This window comes from Vicugna pacos, chromosome 33 (assembly GCF_048564905.1).
Source record: "Vicugna pacos chromosome 33, VicPac4, whole genome shotgun sequence".
Classification (NCBI taxonomy): domain Eukaryota; kingdom Metazoa; phylum Chordata; class Mammalia; order Artiodactyla; family Camelidae; genus Vicugna; species Vicugna pacos.
Genome location: NC_133019.1, coordinates 10,640,685 through 10,659,573, shown reverse-complemented (window position 1 = coordinate 10,659,573; position 18,889 = coordinate 10,640,685). Strand labels below are relative to the sequence as shown.

Here is an 18,889-nt window from a genome sequence, read left to right as displayed (position 1 = left end):
CCCAAGACCTTTTGATAACAGTTTGCTATTATTATCATCATCACTGTCCCAACAAGCAACCGTGTATCCACTGAGCACGTACTACCAGCCCACGGTGTGGCCAATCCTGTGCTAGGCCCTGGGGATTCCAAGCCCCATCAGCAATGGACTCTATCCTTTTGAAGCTCTCAGTCTTATGAAGATAAAACTCAGGCCCCAATAACTATATTGCAAGATGCAGAGTGGTTACTGCCGCAGGTAGCATGGATGAGGCGTGGGGCGTGAGGGCTTTGAGATGACAGAGGATATCTCCAGCTCGGGGTGGTTCTTAAAGGCTTCATGATAGAAGTGGCTCCCGAAAACTCAGTATTTAGATGGGAAGAAAGGGAGATTTAACGGGAACAGCATGTGCAAAGGCACTGAGGTGAGAGTACCGGGATGGAGGGGTGGGTAGCTGCCATGCAGGGAGGGGTGGTGGGAGCTGAGCCAGGGAGAGGGGAGTCATCAAATGCTTGTGAGCCTGTGAGGGTCTTTCTCAGGTGCATTTTTGGTATATTCATCGAAGAAGCAGTGTAGGCAGATTGGAGCCAGAGAGCCAGAAGTCAGGGAGAGAGGGGAGCCCGGGGCTGCTACAGCAGTCCCACAAATGAGGATGTTGCTACAAGCCTCTCCCACAGTGGGACCCACATCAAGTGGCAGCAAGGCTGGCTTGGCTCTGAGGCACCTTGTCTACTTCTTCTGACCTAGCAGCAGATAGCATTTGCCCAGGAGATACCAGGAGCGAGAGAGGGAATGCCTGGGGCACTGCTCTGGGTCAGAGAATGGAACCCATGGAAGCAGCTTTCCCACCCACTTGGCGCTTGAATTCCAGAAAAGCTGCAGGGCCTTTCAGGGGAGCGTCAGGGTCCAGTACAGCTCTACAGCCCCCTTTTCTCCAGAGCAGGTCTGAGTCGCACGTCTGCCCAAACAGATCAGCGGGCGCTCCCAACTCCCGCTGACTCATTTGGCGGGCGCTCATGTGCTGAAGTGTGGGCTGGCCTGCATGACCCCTGCATGGCGCACACCAAGTGTCTACTCACTAAGAACCAGTTCCTCCGGCCCGGCGCTCTCTTTGCTCGACAAGACTGAGGCACCAAGAAGGGCAAGGTTTCTATGGCCCTCATCTTGTTTTACATGGTGATATCCATGAACCCTGGTAGTATTCTGGTGATGGGTTGGGATGGAGGGTTCCAGGGCAAGAAAGATAAAGCAGGGGTGTAAGGTTCAGGCAGAGAGGAAGCTGGCTGTCAATAGGCACGAAAATCTACTAAGAAAGAAATAATTCTGTTTTTGCTGGGAAGAACCCCAAGATGGAACCAATGCTCCATCACAGCAACTGTGGGCAAGTTACTCCACCTTGGGGAGAGGGGTGGGACCAGGAAGCCCCTGCCAAGGCTGCCAGCTGATGAAACTGCATCTACAGGGGATGAAAAATGCTTCTGCCATGGGGTCCCCAGGTCTCTACCCTCACCTTTGGACAGAAAGATGGGCTAAGATTCAGGCCAAGGCCACGGGAAGGACTCTAGACTCCACCTCTGCTGCTCAGACATGGCTCTCAGGGTATCCCCAGTCCTGTGGGTGGGCCTGCTGTCCCCCAACCCCAAAGGCCCTCCTCCATGGAATGATGATTTGCTCAGCTGCTCAGCTGCTCCACCCAGAGAAGGCAGACCACTAATCACAGCCCTGGGGGGAGCCGTGTCCTTGTCTCCTTAAGGCAAAGGGCAGACCTGAGGGTCCAAGTGGGCAGGAGGGACTCCGTGTTTCCAGGTTTGGGGAACACGCACTCCAGGAACGTGAAGGTGGGGTGGGGAGGGAGGACCCACTTAAGCCCACAGATCAAACTCAAACTCCCAGTGGGACATTCTTGTGCTCACGGCCACTGGCCTGTTTTGCTGCCTGGGCCACGCCTGCAGCTGTGTCCCAACGGAGCCACCAAGCCAGCGGAACTAATGTCCTCTAATGAGATCCGGGCCAGCGTGGCCAGGCGGGTTTTATTGTCTGTGGCTTGGTAATGAGACTCCTCATAAACTGGGAATGAAACTGGGGTCTGCGTGGACCAGAGAGGGGTGGGGGTAGCCCAGAAGAGAGAACTGACTCTGCCTACCAAATCTCATCCCCCTCCCACTCTCTGCTGCTCTGTCCAGTCCACAATGCTTTCCCCTCCCTCTCGCTGCTGCTCCATCCAGTTCACAATGCCTTCTGAGCATTGCCCCGGGCCGGGCCAGGCCCACACCCTGGCTCTGTGCCTGCCAGTGCCTTGAGGCTCTGGGCTCACACCTCATGGGCCCTGCCCATGTCTCAGGCCGGATCCCCGGGGATGATGCTCTAGCGTCTGGAAGGACATGGCTCCCTCCCAACCCCCTCACCCCATGCTGTGCTGTCACTGGGCATCTTGTGCTCTGTGCCAACCTGGGCTCCGTGGTCAGCTCCCGCTGGGCCACCCTCCAACCTTACCCTCAACTTATCCCTCACTTCCCCAGGGAGCCACCATGCCCTGGCTTTTTGTGAGGGAGAGTGTGAGCTAGTGGTTGCTGGGGGAGTGCATGACGAACTGACCGGACACATTCTGTCATGGTCTGCCTCAGCCTCTCCTGCATCTGTCCATCCCAGCCTACTTCATCTTCCTTATCTACTAGATGTGGAGTCAGAAGGCCTGGCATCTAAGTTGCCTACACTGGCATGAGATGGTCAGCAAGGTACTGAAACTACACCTCACTTTCCTCATCTGTAAAATGGGAGAACTACTGATACCCTTCACATGGGGTTATGGAGAGGATCGGCTGAAACTAGGAGCGGTAAAGAGTGCCATAAACATTATTCCTATTATTGGCAAAAGGATTCAGTCTGCAACGGGAGAAAGAGAAGGGGTTTTCTGCCAGGGAGAAGGGCATGACCAGGGAGGGATTTTCTGCCTCTCGGGCTGTAACTGTCCTGCCGAATGAGATGGTACATACAGGGGACTGCAGGGAGACGGTCCTGTGGCCTGCCCTTCCCCCAAACGTGGAAGTTCACAGGAAGGCAGGGGCTGAGTCCCGGGCCCTCCGTGCCAGCCCCAGGCTGCCGCCACAGCCAGAGCTCCAGATGGGCAGTGGCACCCAGCTGGGCCCCAGCCAGGGAGCGGGGCGGGTGCCGGGGAGGGCCCTTGGTGACATGCTGCAGAACAAAGGCGGCCCAGCACCTGCTGCTTGGGCAGTACATGACCACCAGGGCTGGGCTCGGGCCACCCAAGTCCCCGGGGGCTGCTGCAGCCTTTGCCATCATTTCTAGGTGGGGAAGGGAAGTCGGCAGTGGGCAGGGAGCTGAGAGGCTCTTTCTCAAGGGGGTGCAAAGTTGGCCCTGCCTGCTGGCAGACACAGAGGGGGCCAGGACCACTCAGAGGAAAGGCACGGAGAAGAGGACTAGCTACCACTACTGCATATTTATCGCATGCCTGGCAACGCATGGAGTGCTTTTCACAAATCACTGTCTACCTAATCTTCACAAACCTCCCTTGAATGCTGTAGTAGCAGAAACCCATTTTACAGATGGGAAAACTGAGGCCCACAAAGTGACTTAATCGAGTCCAGTCAGCTAGCAATTGGTAGGGCTGGGATTTAAACCCAGTCCACCTGGCCTCTCTTTGCTGTTTTACTCTGCTGGGTGGCCAAGATAGGGTGACCTCCAGGTTGTGGGGAGAGGGACTACCCTCTTGGCTGTGACTCTGCCCCTGAAGAATGTGAAAGGCACAGATCCCACAAGCCCCTGAGAATTCACACCTATTGCCCCTCCCCCACCCCAGGATAAACCTTGGGATAATCCATCGCCTTGAAGAGTCTACAGTATGCTGTCAGGAAGACTTTCTTTGTGCCCTTCTTGGGTCTCTCCTGTTGCACTGAGTTCATCTCTCCTTGTGGATTGGGTCAGGGTTCGCAATACTAGGTTTGATGTGTTTTCGCCTATCATTTCCCTCTCGCCATCTCCCAGCTCCAAACGGCACAAGAGAGTCCAGAGCTTACAGGGTTAACTGGACTAAGGGGTGTTATCTCCAGCTCAGGGCTTTCCCTCTGCAAGGTGATCCCTGCTCAGATCTTAAGTTACCTCCTGCCCCAGCCAGCACATCTGCTGCTGGCTCTGCAGACCTGGTCTCTATGGAGAGGGGCTGGCATCATGGGGGAGAAACACTTGCCAGCTGGACTTGGGCACAGGGGCCTGGGCCCCCAGGATGGCCCTCTTCCCTACTCCATGCCCCTCATTTCCACTTCCCTTTCCAACAAGCGGGCTCCCACTTTCTGCTGCATGAACTGGGGTGCCTACAGACACATGTATGTTGCCGGCCTAGGCACGCATATGCTTCTGCAGGGCTGTGCACAGAGGGCCAGAGCCCCCAACCCATGCTCCTTTTTAAATGCCCAGAGTATACCACCTTTCCCCCAGTTGATCCTTTTCCCCAGGTATTCATGCAGGCATGCAGCAAGCAAAGATACCAAAGTAGTAGCTGAAAACCTATCTCCTACAACCCTTCTCAGGTGGTCAGGAATGCTGAGAAGCAGGGGTGAGCCAGGCCTCAGTTAATACCAGGTTCCAGTGCTGCTCTGTTTGCCAGGGAGACAACAGGAGGCTGACAAGAGAGAGAAGTCTCCCCAGATGAGCATCTCCCCATGAGGATGCAGAGGCCCAGTCTAAAGTTAGGGACAGAGCAGAAAAAGAAAGCAGTGTCCAGGCTTCCCACCCTCAAAGGACATGGCAGCTTGCCTTGGAGGGAGCTGGCTAAGGGCAAATCCTAGGTCTCCTCCAAAGGCACCCTCACTGATACTCTGACATAAACACAGGCTCAGAGCAACTCATAAAATCCTAGCTGGAAGGCCATAAGAAATCAGCTACATGCGGACATACATTTGATGTATATCTATGGTCCCAGTCCCATGGTGACCCACAGATCCCAGTGCACGCCGCTCCTTGTCCTAGTCCCCATGGGTCTGCACGTGTACAGTGAACTGTAGATAACCAACACGTGCACACACAGTCTTGCACACCTGTGTGTGCATCCAGTCTATAGTGAAGGTGAGGTCGTATGCAGGTTGTCAGAAATATTACAGCCTAACTCCCACAGCTGGCTAATGTCCATTTGAACTTGGCCCACTGGCTAGCATTCAAAGTTTAAAAATAAAAATCAGCAAAACAGGTGAATATACAGACACCTGCTCTGTCCCCTCAGTAGGTAGGAGCCATTCAATTTACCAGGCTAATCAGGAAAATCGAAGGTATATTCACACCTCCCTTGGGTATTTTCTGTTTGTGCTGAACAATGAACATTAGTCAGCTGCTAAACAATGGCGGTATCATAGCCACAGCAACTGGGGCTGACCCTCTGCCCACCCGCCTCCCCAGCCTGGCCCACTGGCTCAGCCGTCAGCACAAGGGTTCTGGCTAGAGACCATCCTGGCAGCATACAACTGGGTCCTGGTTCAGGCCGATGAGGTGGATTCATTGTGCAAAGCTGAGCGCCCTAGAAGGGAATGGATAGCACAGTTCTGGCCAGCATCAAGCAACAGGGGGCTGCCCATCCCACAAACATAGAAAGGCAGGTCCTGAGACCCCCTTGAGGCCACTCAGCCCAGGCTGCTGGGCCCAGGCTCTGCAATATCTCCTCCACGGCTCCAGCCTTGACTGTTCGGCCTTAAATCTGATTCGGAGACACTCCACAGTGCGGCCTCCAAAACGGCCACTGGGATTCCCACTTATCTGCACTGCAAACCCCAGGCCAGCAGAATTGGTTTTGCTATAAGGTCCTGCCCAGCAAGCCTGAGCACACCACTCTCCGTGAGCAGTCGGGAGACAGGGAAATAACCCAACAGTCCTGACACCTCGAGTTTCGAAGGAAAGCACCATGGCAGCGAGTTCTGCACAGGCTGCAGAGAAGGGGTGTGCTGCGGCCCCGACAGGTCTTCTGAGGGTGTGCATGACACCTGGGGTGTGTGTTCTCTTTCCAGACAAAAGGTTTGGGGAAGCCAATTAGGGAGGGTGTGGTGTAGATGGGACACCAGCTCAGCGCACCTGCTTCTGAGGCAGGCTCTCTGCCTCCCCTCCCGGGCTCCTCCTGTCCCTTTGGAAGGCAGTCCCCATGTCCCACTGGCCCTCTCCTCTGAGTGAACAGGCAGGGACCACAGATTGTCATCTTAGAGGCTTGCGGGGCCTCTCCATCCTGCCTGGTAAAGTCTGTGTTGTTAAAAACATGCTTCTGTGTTTACACAGCAATAGCCAGATTTGGAGTGTTTTGAAGTCAAGGGCTCACCACCACCACTGGGGGCTCACCCTCCCCCACCCCCACCCCCATCGGGCTCCTCTCCTCACCCCTCCATGCTCCCTGCCACAGCCCAGGAGAACCCAGAAAAGAGCATCAGGCTGGCACATCCCCAGAAACAGCAGCCAGCAATCAGGAGGCTGCCCAAGGGTGGTGGTAAACGGGGTGTGGGAGGGCAACTTCTGGGCCCACCAGCCTCTGTCCAAGTGTCATATGGGCACTACCACATCCACCTGCCTCCCTTCACAGAGGCAGCAGGGGCACTGGGTGGAGGAGCTTGGCTGGTCAGGGAACTTTGGCTTCCCCACCGAATGACGCTACCCAGCCATGACAATTATGATCAATCAAGGAGCGCTTATTAAGTGCCTCTCTGAGCTGGGGTTCCTTCTCTGTGTCCCACCCCCTCAATCTGGATTTTTGGTGGGGGCAGTGTCCACACCTGAGCCAGGTGAGAGTGTCACTTCCCTGCCCTCACTCCCTGAGTGGGATGGAAAAGGGCAGGCCTCCAGCCCCCCAAAGAAGGGAGGGAATTAACTAGATGCACCGCACCACCACAAAGCAGGGGAAGAGAGTAACAAAAGGAGGGGAGAATGTGGGGGGCGGGAGTTCACTCCCTCTCCCCAAACCTTCCCGCTCTTTGTCCGATCTGGGATTAGGTTAACCCCTAGTATGCCGGACTAACCAGGCCCCAGGAAAGCTGCCCTTTTGCTGGGTTCTGGGTGTGGGCAGTATGGAATTGAAGGGTTCCCAGAAGCCCAGTGGTTGGACAAGTGCTAGAGTCTGAGCTTCCAGTATCTCCTGCCAGCTTCACAGGAGGTCCAGTGTGAGATCACTCACTCTCAGCATAGTCGCCCTGCTGGTGAGGGACTCAATCATGCCCCTTTGAAATGGGCAGTGACATCTGTGTGTCCTGGAATTTACCCCACCCCACCCCCACACACCTAGCAGGGCAGCGCCCCCCCAGGCTGCTGGGGGCACCATGGTGCCAGCTTTCACAAACTGCTTTCGGTGTCAATGGCCACTCTGAGACATTTGCGGAGCCCCTGCAGTGAGCTGGCTGCAGATGAGGTATAAAGGTGAATGAGGCTAGGTTCCTGCCTTCCTAGAGTGCAGCCCTGCCCCACAACTTAGCAGCCAGGCTGGCCCCTCAGGTAACAAACCGCCCCCCGGGTCTGCAGCATAGCAGGTATCTCCTTTCCTTCACTGCCGGCGCAGCTTCCCAGATTTAACATTCTTGCCCCAGCAGAGCTGGTCTCCGTACTCCCACCCCCTATTCTGCCACCTAAGGCCAGGGCCACGTGCTTCTGCCAAACCCCCACTCGACCCACCATCCCAGGCCCCACCTAGCTAGGGTGGAAGGTCGTCTCAGGTTTCTTCCACGAAGGCTGGAGGAACCCTCCCAACCCCCATCCCGACCCACGCTGGTGTCGCCAGCCACCGTGGGAGCCGGGCAGCTTCCCCAGGGACACAAAGAGTTAAATCCAGGCGAGGGGACTCGGTCGGATTTGCCTCCTAAACGCATTTTCCAGTTCATTCCCCAACACAATACGCCCGGGCCGGTCCCAGCCTCCGCCCCCACCCCACCCGTCAGAGGGGCCACCGCTGGCCACCCCCGGGGTCGGGCGTCGGGTTAACCCCTCGGCCGCCAGCATCTCGAGGAAGGACACGAGGGGCACGCTCGGGAAAGTGGGTCATGAAGCCACCTGGCTGGCACCAAGCCCGAGGCACCTTCTGCGGGGAGAACCCCCCCAAACTGGAATTGAAGTTCCGAGACGAAGACCAGCCCTGCGCAAGGCGGGAGGTTGCGATCCCGCGCGGCCCGGGCCTCACCCTCCCGGAAAGGAACCGCAGGTGAGCGAGAAGCCGCCGCTGCTGCAGGAGCGGGCTCTCGGCGCCGGTGGTGGGGCGACGCGGTGCGGGAGGGGGCCCGAGCGCCCGAAACCGTCTGGCAGAAAGGCCGGCGAAAGAAAAGAAGCCCCCCTGCCATCCTTCAAGCCCACAGCCCCACCAGCTCCGAGACTGACGCCCTCCCCCTGGGGCTGTTGTCTCGTACCCCGAGACGGTGATTACCGTGATTATTTTGCATTGATGTAACATGCAGTGTTTCCAAACTGCTTCCCGAGCTGAGAGCTGGTTATTAAATAAATAGAACGCTATTACATATTATTATTTTTTGTGTGTGGAAAAACTGCGCGGAGAAAGTGCTTTCTTGCTACATTGAGACGTGCACCCGACTGCTTCCCTGCTGGGCAGCCTGTTCGGCTCCTCAGCCTCTCTCCTCCGTGCCACCCGCACCCCCCTTACCTAAGCCGTGACCCAACTTTTCTGGCTCCTTTCACTCCCTACAACCCAGACGTGCCCGCCAGCCAGCTTCCAGCTCTGGGGAGGCAGTGTATGGGGGAAAAAAGGCAGAGGCAGAACGCGCTTACCTGGGAGGAAGAAGGCGGTCAAGCCGAAAGCGAGTCCCCACCAGCGTCCGGCGGCGCCCGCAAGCCCCATCCGAGCCATCGGGGGCCGGGGATCCGGCGAGAGGGGCCGCGAGGAGAGCGCTCCTCGCGCTCCAGAAAGCAGCCTGGAATCGAAGGCGATCCCTGCTGGCCGGTGGGCGCTCCGAGGATCCAGGCCAACCTCAGCCGTCGGCCGGGCGGGGTGGGCTGGGTGGGATCTGCGCGGCCGCAATCCGGGCCCCGGGCCGCCGCCGGCTCAGAGGCTCGGCAGATGCCCGCCGCAAGTTGCCCGAGTCATGCCCCCTTTCTCCTCCTCCGCTCTCCTCGCGCCGGTCCCCGCCCTCTCCTTCCACGCAGAGCCGGGCTGGGGAGAGGGACCCACCCCCGGCGCGCCCGGCTGCCGGGCTGCGCGGCGCGGGCTCCCGGCCCCCGGCGCGCTCACACCCTCCCGCTCGGCTCCAACTTGAAGGCGTCCATGGCCGGCCGTCCTCCGAGGGCGGCGGGCGGGTGGCGCGGTGGGCTCGGGGCCCAGGCGGCGGGCGCGCGGGTAGGCGGCCGGCGTCCCGGGCGGTCGGGCGGTGCGGCTCCGCGCGAGGAGAGCCGGCCGGGGACGCCGCGTCCCCGCCGCGCCGCCGCCGCTCGCTCTGCCGGGTCCCGGCGATCCGCAACAATGTGGAGCTGCCCGGGCGCCGAGTCGAGCCGCGCTCGCTCCTCTCCCTCTTTCTCTCACTCGCCGAGCTCCAGCCTCTCAGCCGCTCTCCCCGTGATGTCAGCCCGAGAGGGAGGGGTTAGCGTTAACCCCCTCCTGGCTCCCACGCGCGCCCGCGCTCGGCCCCGGCCTCCGCCCCGCCGCACACACCTTCCGGCCCGAGATAGAGGCGGGTCCCCGGCGAGGGCCGTGGGGTCCCGCTCCGGCCCGCTGGCTCGGGAGATGCCCCTTCGACCGCCTTTCAGCCGGGCAGAGGGCGGGAGGGCTAGCCGGCCTCCTCTGCGCTGACAAAGGGAGGCAGTGACCCCTAGCGGCCGGCGTTGGGGGAGAAGCTGCTCGGCGGGGGTGGAGTTAAGACGCGGTGGAGGCGGGGCTGTGGAGGAGCGGGCGTGCAGTATGGAGAATACGGGATCTAGCAGTGTCCGGGCCGAAAGGGCTTCTACAGGCCCTCTCCTCCAACCCTGGCCTCATTTTACAGATGAGGAAACAAAGGTCCAAAGAAGAGTAAGGCGAGTCGCCCAAGGGTCCAAGAGCAGAAAGTGACAGGGCTCGGACTAGAACCCAGTAGCCAGAGCTCCCTCCTGTGAACGCTAAATGGAGAGGCAGCTATGCGGGGACCCTCCGGAAGCTGCCAGAGAAGCCGGTGGTGGGCATTAGCGAGTGTGATGGGCCACGGCGATTTCTGGTCTTTTCTAATCCTTCGCTCCCTACAGGAGTTCCTTTTCCAAAACCCGAAGCCCCCCACCCCTCTCCAAACAGAGCGCTAAACTGAGCTCTACCCCCTTTGCGGGACCTCTGTTTTAAGTGACTTGCGGGATTCCCGCGAAAGTGGCCCATCCAGTCAGTGTCCGTGGCAAGGCAAGAACTCTCCGCCCCATCCCGTTCACCACCCGCCACATCCGGGTGCGGCTGGCTTCCTGCCAAGGCGTCTGGGTCCTCCTGGCCCTTGGCAGCCCAACCCGAAGCCTGCCTCTACTCCTTCCCGCTGGACCCCGTCCCCTCCCCCAGGAGGAGACAGGCAGATAGATAGAGTTTCCCACTGAGGCGAAGCAAATTCTCAGACGCCTGACCAGACAATGCTCCCTTTGCCCATTGCTGCCCTTTGCCCAGCTGGCAAGAGCAGAGGGGAAGTGGCCAGTTCCTGATACAATGTAAATTCTAGTTCCTGGGAGAAGAAGAGCAGGAGTATGGGCAAGAGAGCACCACTTTCCCACTATTTGGGATCTAGCCCTGGAGTGTCTCTTGGTTTCCTGCTAAAGTCCGTAGTCTAATTCAGTGCTCACATGAACGCTCACATGAACACTCCCACTCGTGTGCATCTTTTACACATAGCAGATGCAATCGGTCTTTCTACCAAATACCACGCCAGGCTTGGGGATGCAGAGACAGTGTCAGTGCCCTAAGGGCACTCAGTCTAGTTAGGGGCCAGTGGGGGAAGGTGGACAGAAACTGATGTTATAAACAAGCACTTAAGGTGTGTGGTGTGTCCCAGAGATGCACATACAAGATTTGGTGGATCTTGGAGGAAGTGCCCAGTTCAGCCAGGCAAGGCTTCTGGGGGAAAGGGACACAGGGGCTGAGTGGTCATCTATTAGACAAAGGCATGTACTGGAGGGGAGAGGATTAGGGAGACTGAATTTAAGGTAGCTGTAGCCTGAGCCTAAGGCTTGGGTAAAGAAGAGACCTGCAGTGAATGCTGGGCAGCCACTAGGAGGAGGGTTTTACACTAGTGAATGCCTTATCCATTTGGTTTGTGGCAGTCCAGTTTGGCCCTAAATATTTTAAGGACCAGGGCTGGACTGAGCTCACTGTGGTGGCCTCAGACTCTGCCTCTGAATATTTGATTCATTCCCCACTGGCTGTCCGCTCCTCCAGGGCAGGACTACGTTGTAGGAGCTGAATGGATGGGTTGAGGGGGCAATTCCAGTTGCACCAGTGCCCACGGGTTCCCTGCTCAAGTTCTCCCACCTCTCCATCCTTGGGCAAGTTTTCTTTGATCTTCTGCTCTTAAGTGGGCTTCCAGAGAGTGTGTCTAGGGATTGGCATGGCTGCCTGGGGTTGGGTTGGGTGGAGAAGATAGAGGAAGGTAAATGAGATAGTGTGGTTGTTCAGTCATCTTTAAACAGGCCCCTGAAACATGCAAAGCGCCAACACGGGTGCCAGGTGGTTTGCGTGTGTGTAAGTGTAAGCATGTAGTGGATTGCAGGAGACAAAAGGGAACCAGGAAGAGGCAAAGGGGAATAAGATAGAACTTGTTTACTCAGACAGATGATTCACTGAACAAATATCTTTTTGAGCACCTACTATGCTATGTACTGAAGATACCAAAGTGAGGAAGAGCCAAGACTCTATTCAGATAACTATATTATAGTATGGAGGCCAAAAAATGCTGGCATCTAGAGGAGAGAGTGGGTGAAGGCTTCTGGAAGAGGTGGCCCTGAAGACTGGATTAGATTTGGACCAAGGGAAATGGAGGAGAGCATTTCGGTGGAGGGAACAGCTCATACAAGGACATGGAGATGGGAGAGGTCGGGGGCCTATTTGGGAACAGCAGGAGGTCCAGTTTGTTCTGCATTTTGAAGATTAGAAGAGAAAGGGACAGGTAGGTGCAACCAGATTGAGAAAGGTCTGGAATGTTTCCCTCAGTGGCAGAAAGAAGCACAGGAGACTAAGTTCTGGTCCCTACCTCTAAGGTGGAAGGAAGCCCAAGAGTCATTTTTGCTTCTTTCCTCTTTTTCAACCACCATATTCCATTCAAAAGTAACTGTTGCATCTGCATCTAATATATGTCTTAAGTCTAGTGATTGACATCGCTCCATTTCTGCTGTTATCACCCTCGTCCTTGCGCTCATGATTTCTGCCTGATCCTTAGGCAGTGTAGCTAGTGCACACTGGGGAGGGAGCACAATGTAGTGGTCAAGCACTCGGGACTCTGGAGCTAGACTGCCAGGATTTGAATCCTTAACCCCCGCCCCTAGCTGTGGCACTCAGTAACTGTGTGTCCTTGGGCCACTGACTTAACCTCTCTGTGCTCAGCTTTCTCATCTGTAAAATGAGAGGAAATAAAGTACTTACCTCATGGAGTTGTGAGGATTAAATGAATTGAACACATTAAGTGCTTGGAACAATGCCTGGTGTACAGGCAGAACTGTTTAAGTGTTAGTCATCATTATTACTATAATCTCTCACCTTGCATCCAGCTTTGCTCCTCTCTGCCACAGTGCCAGAGGGATATATGTATTTTAAAACCTTTTTTAAAATTTTGAAATAGCTTAGGATTTACAGAAGAGTTGCAAAAATGGCACAGAGGTTCCATATGCCCTTCCTCCAGCTTCCCCTAATAGTGTTTTACATAACCGTGGTACCTTTGTCAAAACTAAGAAATCAGCATTGGTACAATACTATTAACTGAATTACAGATTTATTCAGGTTTCTTGTTCTTCCACTAATGTCTATTTGTGTTCCAGGATCCAGTCCATAACACCCCATTGCATTTAGCAGTGGATTGTCTTCTAATGCAAATGATTAGGTCCCAATGCCTGAGAACCCTTCCTTGGCCTGCCAGCCTCTGGGGCCAGGGTCAGGTCCTCTGCAAGGTCAGGGGGGCTGCCTGCTTCTGCAGCCCTGTCTCACTCTGCTCCAGGGTTTTGAGTAGGAGCCCCTGGGCTTTCCAGACATTCCAGCCACCAAAATTGCTTCCTCAGCCTTCACCTAAGCTGTTCCATCTGCCCCAATGCTCTTCCATTTCTTCTGGCCAGCTCCTTAGCTGTCCTAAGGCTCAGTTTACCCAGGGTAGCCCACTCTGCCCTGCAGACCAGGCAAGTCCCCTCCTATGTGCTCTCTCACTTTCCTTTCCGTACCTGTGACCACTTCAATGGTTGTTTATAATACTTGATTTGCTCCCCACTGGGCTGTTGGCCCCTCCAGGGCAGGACCACATTACTCTTGTCCTCGGCTTTATTGCACCTGGAACGTGCCTGGCACTTGGTAGGTACTTAATGAAAATGTGTGGATTGACTAACTCATATCCCATGCCACTTTCTACCAATCAATTCTCCTCTTTGGGCCTGTTTTCTCATCCGTGGACTGAGGAATTTAATTTTTTCAGTGGTTTTTCAATTGTGGTTTGAAAGCCCTAGAATATCCTGGGGTTCCCGTTCCCTGCTTCAATAGAAGCCATGTTTAAAGAGCATATGGTTTCATGCTCTTTAAACATTGGGCTTCTGAGAAAGATTCTTCTTAAGATTCTGCTGCTTAAAAAAGTTTGACCCCCCTGACATGTTATTACATTATTTATTATGTATTGCAGATAATTGCATCATTTTATAACTCCATGATTTTTTTTTTCCTGAAGGCAATGGTAAGCCATTGAAGGTTTCCAAACAGAGAAGTGCTTATTGAGAGCTGTTGGAGCTGTGCTTCCATAGATCAATCTGGCAATAACGTGGGTAGGACAGACAGATGAGTACTGGTCAGTGAGGGAGGAGGGGAGCGAGGAGGGTTGTCATGGAAGCCAAGCGAGGAGAGAATTTAACGGAGGAGGAGGTTGCCAACAGTGTCTGATGCTGCAGAGAGCAGGTGGGAATCAGAAGAGGTCTTTGGAAACAGTGGCAGAAACACCTGTGACCTTTGAGAGAGTAGTGTGGGGAGCAGAGCAGGGGCAGATACCAGATCAAAGCGGGAGGTTCTCATATGTGGAAGGTGAAAAAGCAGAGGCAGTTGGTGTCCACCCTGCTCTTGAGAATTTCGGGGGTGGGTGGAATGAGCAAAGCGATCAGAAGCTTGGAGAGGATTAGCACAACAGAGACCAAGGGGCTTATTTCCCGCTTCATGATGGGAAATCAAAAGCTCCTGAGCGTCTTGAGGCAGAAGGAAGAGAGCTAGTGGACCGCGGGGCTTGGCGAAACATGTGTAGCCAAAAACACAGGTGTAAGAAGCGAAAGAGGGTGTACTTCATGGAGCAGACCCTGGAGGAGGCGTGGCTGCTGGGACTGGGGTGGAGGAAGGGTCAGCCTTGGGAAGGAGAGGACCCATCTTCCTCTGAGTCTGGAGGAAAGGTGAAGAGAGCAGTGAAGATGGAAGTTTTGGGGTGCAACGCAGGAAAGTTAAGAATAAGATCATTGTAGTAAAGGCAGGAGTTGGAGTTAACTGCGGAGAGACTAGAAGGTGGCTTCAGAGCTCATTAAGGAGAAGGCCAAAGCAGGTGGAAGGAAGGTGTGATTAGCAAGCTTCTAAAGCCCAGAGGGGAAAAGGAACAGGCATAACCCGTGCGCTTTCACAGAGAAGAGTCACGATCAATGAGCATAAGTGTTGGGGAAGTAGATTCAACCTAGTCTACGAAAGACTATTTAGGGAGCCGACAGTGGGGTGAACTCCCTGTCCCTTTTCAGATGGAAGCCCCAGGTCCGTTTATCAGGGATGATGTAGACAGAATTCTTGCCCTGGCGGGGAGAGTAGACAGGATAAATACCACGTCCCCTCCCGGCTCTGTGACTCGATGACTTCAGGAATGACAGCCCGCTCAAAGGACAGGACTCACCTTTCTCACTTTCCCCATGGCTGGGGGCAGTGACTAGATGGAGACCCGCCCTGAGGAAGGTGCCCTCCCCGGAAAACTGTCCCCACGACCCACCCTCCCTCGGCTTCCACTGGCTCTTCCAGAGAGGCAGCTGCTGGGCTTGGGAAAGGCCCAAAGACAATACAATAATAACTTCCCCTCCTGGCCGCCTCCCAGGCCCCTCTGTGTCGTTCGGTAATTGGCCAATAAAGCTCACTTTGATGTGAGGAGAGTCCTATTAAAAAGTCCCCAAGGTTCCCCAACCCCCGAGATCTATTGATAGGATGAGATAAACCTGAACATACTTTAGAGTGATATGCCGAACGTTAAGTCACCCTCTCCTGTGTGCCCAGTCCCCAGTCTAGGGTCAGCTGAGGCTGAGGGTGAGGGGAGAGGAGAGGAGAAGGAGGTCTCCAGTGGAGGATGTACGGCCAAAGTCCTAGCAGCCCCGGGGAGGATCCACTGGCATTGGCGCCCCCTTCCCCAACCTAACAGGCCAGCCTCGCCCCAGGCAGTGCTCCTGGGGGGTAGTTGGGAAACCACAGCATCTAATTACTGTTATCATCGCCCTGGTAGCTGTGGTGATTATGATGGTGCCTCTGCATCCCACAGTGCTTAGCAACATTTAATTATTGTTATTCTTCTAGAGATCCCTGCAGAGCCTCCCCATTGCCATGGCTGCCATTGCTCTTGAAGATGGTAGATCAGCTGAACGCAACTGCCCCCCCAGCTCCAATGATCTACTATGTCAGAGTGGTACTATGATGGCTAACAGGCAACTAGCCTCGCCCCTGTGGGCCATGGTGTCCCAGGGATCTCCTGGCTTTGGGGGCTGGAGTTCTGAGCAATGATTAAAAGGCCCCAGTTCCCTCTTGAACCACCCAATTCTCTGGAAAGAAGGGATTCTAGAAGGTAAATTAGTCTACACTCTGCCTCTGGTTAGAAGGCTCTCAATATATTCCTGTGAATCACTACATCCAAAATCCTAAGGAATTCTGCATGTGATCGGAGGAGCATTCTTAATTTGGAGTGGGAATACTTAAAGCTCAACAGTGATGCTAAGATGATGGTTTCGGTGAGGATCCATCAGCAGGGACCAGGGAGCTCAGAACAAGAGATGGGAAGGGGATGGGCAGAACTCCAGCTTGGAGCATCCCGATGGAAAAAGAGGTGAAAGGGGAAAGACTTAGAGAAAGGAAGACACTCAACCTCCCACCCGTATGCCCTCCACTTCGACTGTTCTTTAGATCTGGGGTGGAGGGGGGGCGTTGTGGTCAGCATAATTAGCAGGATGGACTATTCATCTTTTTTTTTTTTTTTGAGAGCAATATGGAAGCCAAGAAATGGAATTTATGGTAAAGGAGGAGCAGAGATCCTGGGTCAGCCCAAACCCTGCAGAGAAAGCGCATGGTGGACCCCTGCCCTGGGAGCGTGGACATGAGGCTGCATGTCCTTCTCTAGGGCCCTGATCTTTTCAGGATCTGATGAAAGCTGTGTCCTGCTGCCCTGCAAACGGCACACATGCACAAGGACAGTGTTTACATGGCAACCGCAGGAGCCCAGCTGGGGCCCTGAGTTCGCAATCCCTGCTGAGAAAGGGGTCTTTCAGGAAGGAGGCAGCCCTGAGCCTAAATTCCCTGTGATCTGGGCTAATGAGGGGTGCTAGTGACATGGAGGCAAATCTGAACCAGGGTTCTGTAATGTGAAGTGAAAAAAAAGAACAAGCTTCATGCTTCAACTTCACTGCAGTTCTGTAAAAAAAAAAAAAAAACGCACCTAGAAAGAGAAAAATGCAAAGGCAACACGGAGAATTGAAAACATTTTGTGGATGATGGGTTTTTATTTTTAAAATTCGCTTTAATATCATTATGAAGTTACCTTAATAATAGATTTACTTTCTTTCTATGTTGTGTAAAATGCTTTTCCTCCAGAAATGAGCCTCTGAATTGTATTTGATTTAGGTTAATACTAATGCCTTGTACTCCGTGAGCACATGCTTCTGGGGAGAGGTGCTCTAGGATGGTGCCAAGTGGCCCATCCACAGGGTAGACAATGCCCAGGCGGGCCAATGAATTTTGAGGCCCCTCAAGAGGGAGTTGAGCAGGGAATGGACATGTGATTAGGAGTCAGGAGTCCTAGGTTTGCGTCCCGGATCTGCCAAATACTAACTGGACAAGTAGGGTGACCAGCTGTCCCATTTTGTCCAGGAGTGAGGTGGTTCCTGGGACATGGGACTTTCAGTGCTAAAACTAGGAATGTTCTAGCCAAAGCAGAGCGAGTCGGTCTGCCCCTATTAACAAGACACTTTAAGGAGGGAGGAACAGCTCAGTGGCAGAGTGTGTGCTTAGCATGCATGAGGTCCTGGGTTCAATCCCCAGTATCTCCATCAAAAAAAATCAAACCCTAATAATAAATAAAGAAATAGACCTAATTATCTCCCCCCGCAAACAAACTAGACACTTTTAACCTCTCTGTGCCTCAGTTTCCTCATTTGTAAAAAGGTGCTGGTGACTTCCAGGACCTTTGTAAAAGCACTTTGTAATCTCCACCAACTTCACATCTGTTGGGGGATGATATTTTTGGTGGGGTGGGATCAGGGGGAGGGAGTGGGGTAAGGGCTGGCTCTCCCCAGCCTTGAGACCTGAGGGACCAAGAGCCCTCTCAAATGCACACAGTGATGTACGCATGGAGAGCTTAAGGCAACTCTCTCAACAGACTTTTAACAGTAATTCATTTAACAAATATTTGTCTACCACCTGTGAACAGGTACCATGCTAGGCACTGGATTAAAGCCACGAACTACTGAAACACTCTCCCTTCCTTTCTGGGGCCAAAGTCTATGTGGAACAAAGGGTCCATTAGGAAGTGGGACGAGAAGGAAGTCTGGGGACCGATAGGAGTGTCAGTGAGTGGGGACCCTTCCATAATCTAGGGGGTCAGGAAAGGTCAGGGAAGCTTTCTGGCAGAGGTGAGCTGAGCCCCGAGGGGTGAGGACTGGCTAGCCAGGAATGTCGGGTGGAGAAATCAGGCAGAGAGGGAAAGGCAGCAAGAAGGGTGCGTTGAAGGACTGAGAGTTGTTCGGTCTGGCTGGTGTGGGGCAAGAGGGAGAGGGGGGGTTGGGAGGTGCGTGCCCAGGTTCCGTGGGCCTTGTACACCGCTATGGAGTTTGGACTTAATCCTGAGGGCGAAGAGGAGCTGTGGCGGGTGTGGCAGGGCAAGGATGTTTCACACCTGGCCACGGGGGCCGCAACCCCTATTGTGCTAAGATGGCCTTCCTGGGCCAGGCACCAGCTTTAGCCTGTTATGGCCACGTTCTCCGGACCTGAAGGAGCCAGCTGTCTTTTCTGCTCCCCAAAAGCCTCGAGCCTGGCCCATCTGCTGAGTGTTCCTGAGCTTCAAGCCTGGTGTAATCAATCTGTACCTTCCCCTGGCGAGGGCCCTGCTGCCTGGTACAGACTGGGGCTCCAGAGAGTAGGGTGATGCCCCCCTCCCAAGCACACTGCTGTCACCACCACGTGTGTGTGGGCTTGATGACCTCATGGTAGTGAGCTCAGGGCCCCCCAAGGGCTCACGTAGCCCAGGCAGCTGATAAATAATGAACAATTACACCATTGACCCAGGTACGGGGAGGGGGGGTGTGCACCCGTATGCATGTACGTGCACACACATGCGTGTACACGCTCAGATCCACTGACGTTTGTGTCCACATGTGCACTGAAACTCAGGCAAGCCCTCGGAGAGATTCCCTGCTACGTGCATGAGACGAACAGGCACACATGACGTTACACTCACCCGACACGACACGCAGATGTTGCTGACATTCCACATCCAGCCTCGCTCAGATGCCTGCGCACCTACACTGGCCCAAGCCCTAGATT

The 18,889-nt window shown here is 54.7% G+C and overlaps 1 protein-coding gene across 1 annotated transcript in view; it reads right to left on the bottom strand.

Moving 5' to 3' along the window:
* The window catches only part of NECTIN1 (nectin cell adhesion molecule 1), a 65,536-nt gene extending 55,861 nt beyond the window's left edge, over window positions 1–9,675 (bottom strand). Inside the window, exon 1 of the mRNA XM_006207723.4 lies at window positions 8,728–9,675. Coding sequence (XP_006207785.1) covers window positions 8,728–8,806 — 79 coding nt within the window. The 5' untranslated portion in view covers window positions 8,807–9,675. The remainder of the gene's footprint in view (window positions 1–8,727) is intronic.
* Window positions 9,676–18,889: the final 9,214 nt, after the last annotated feature.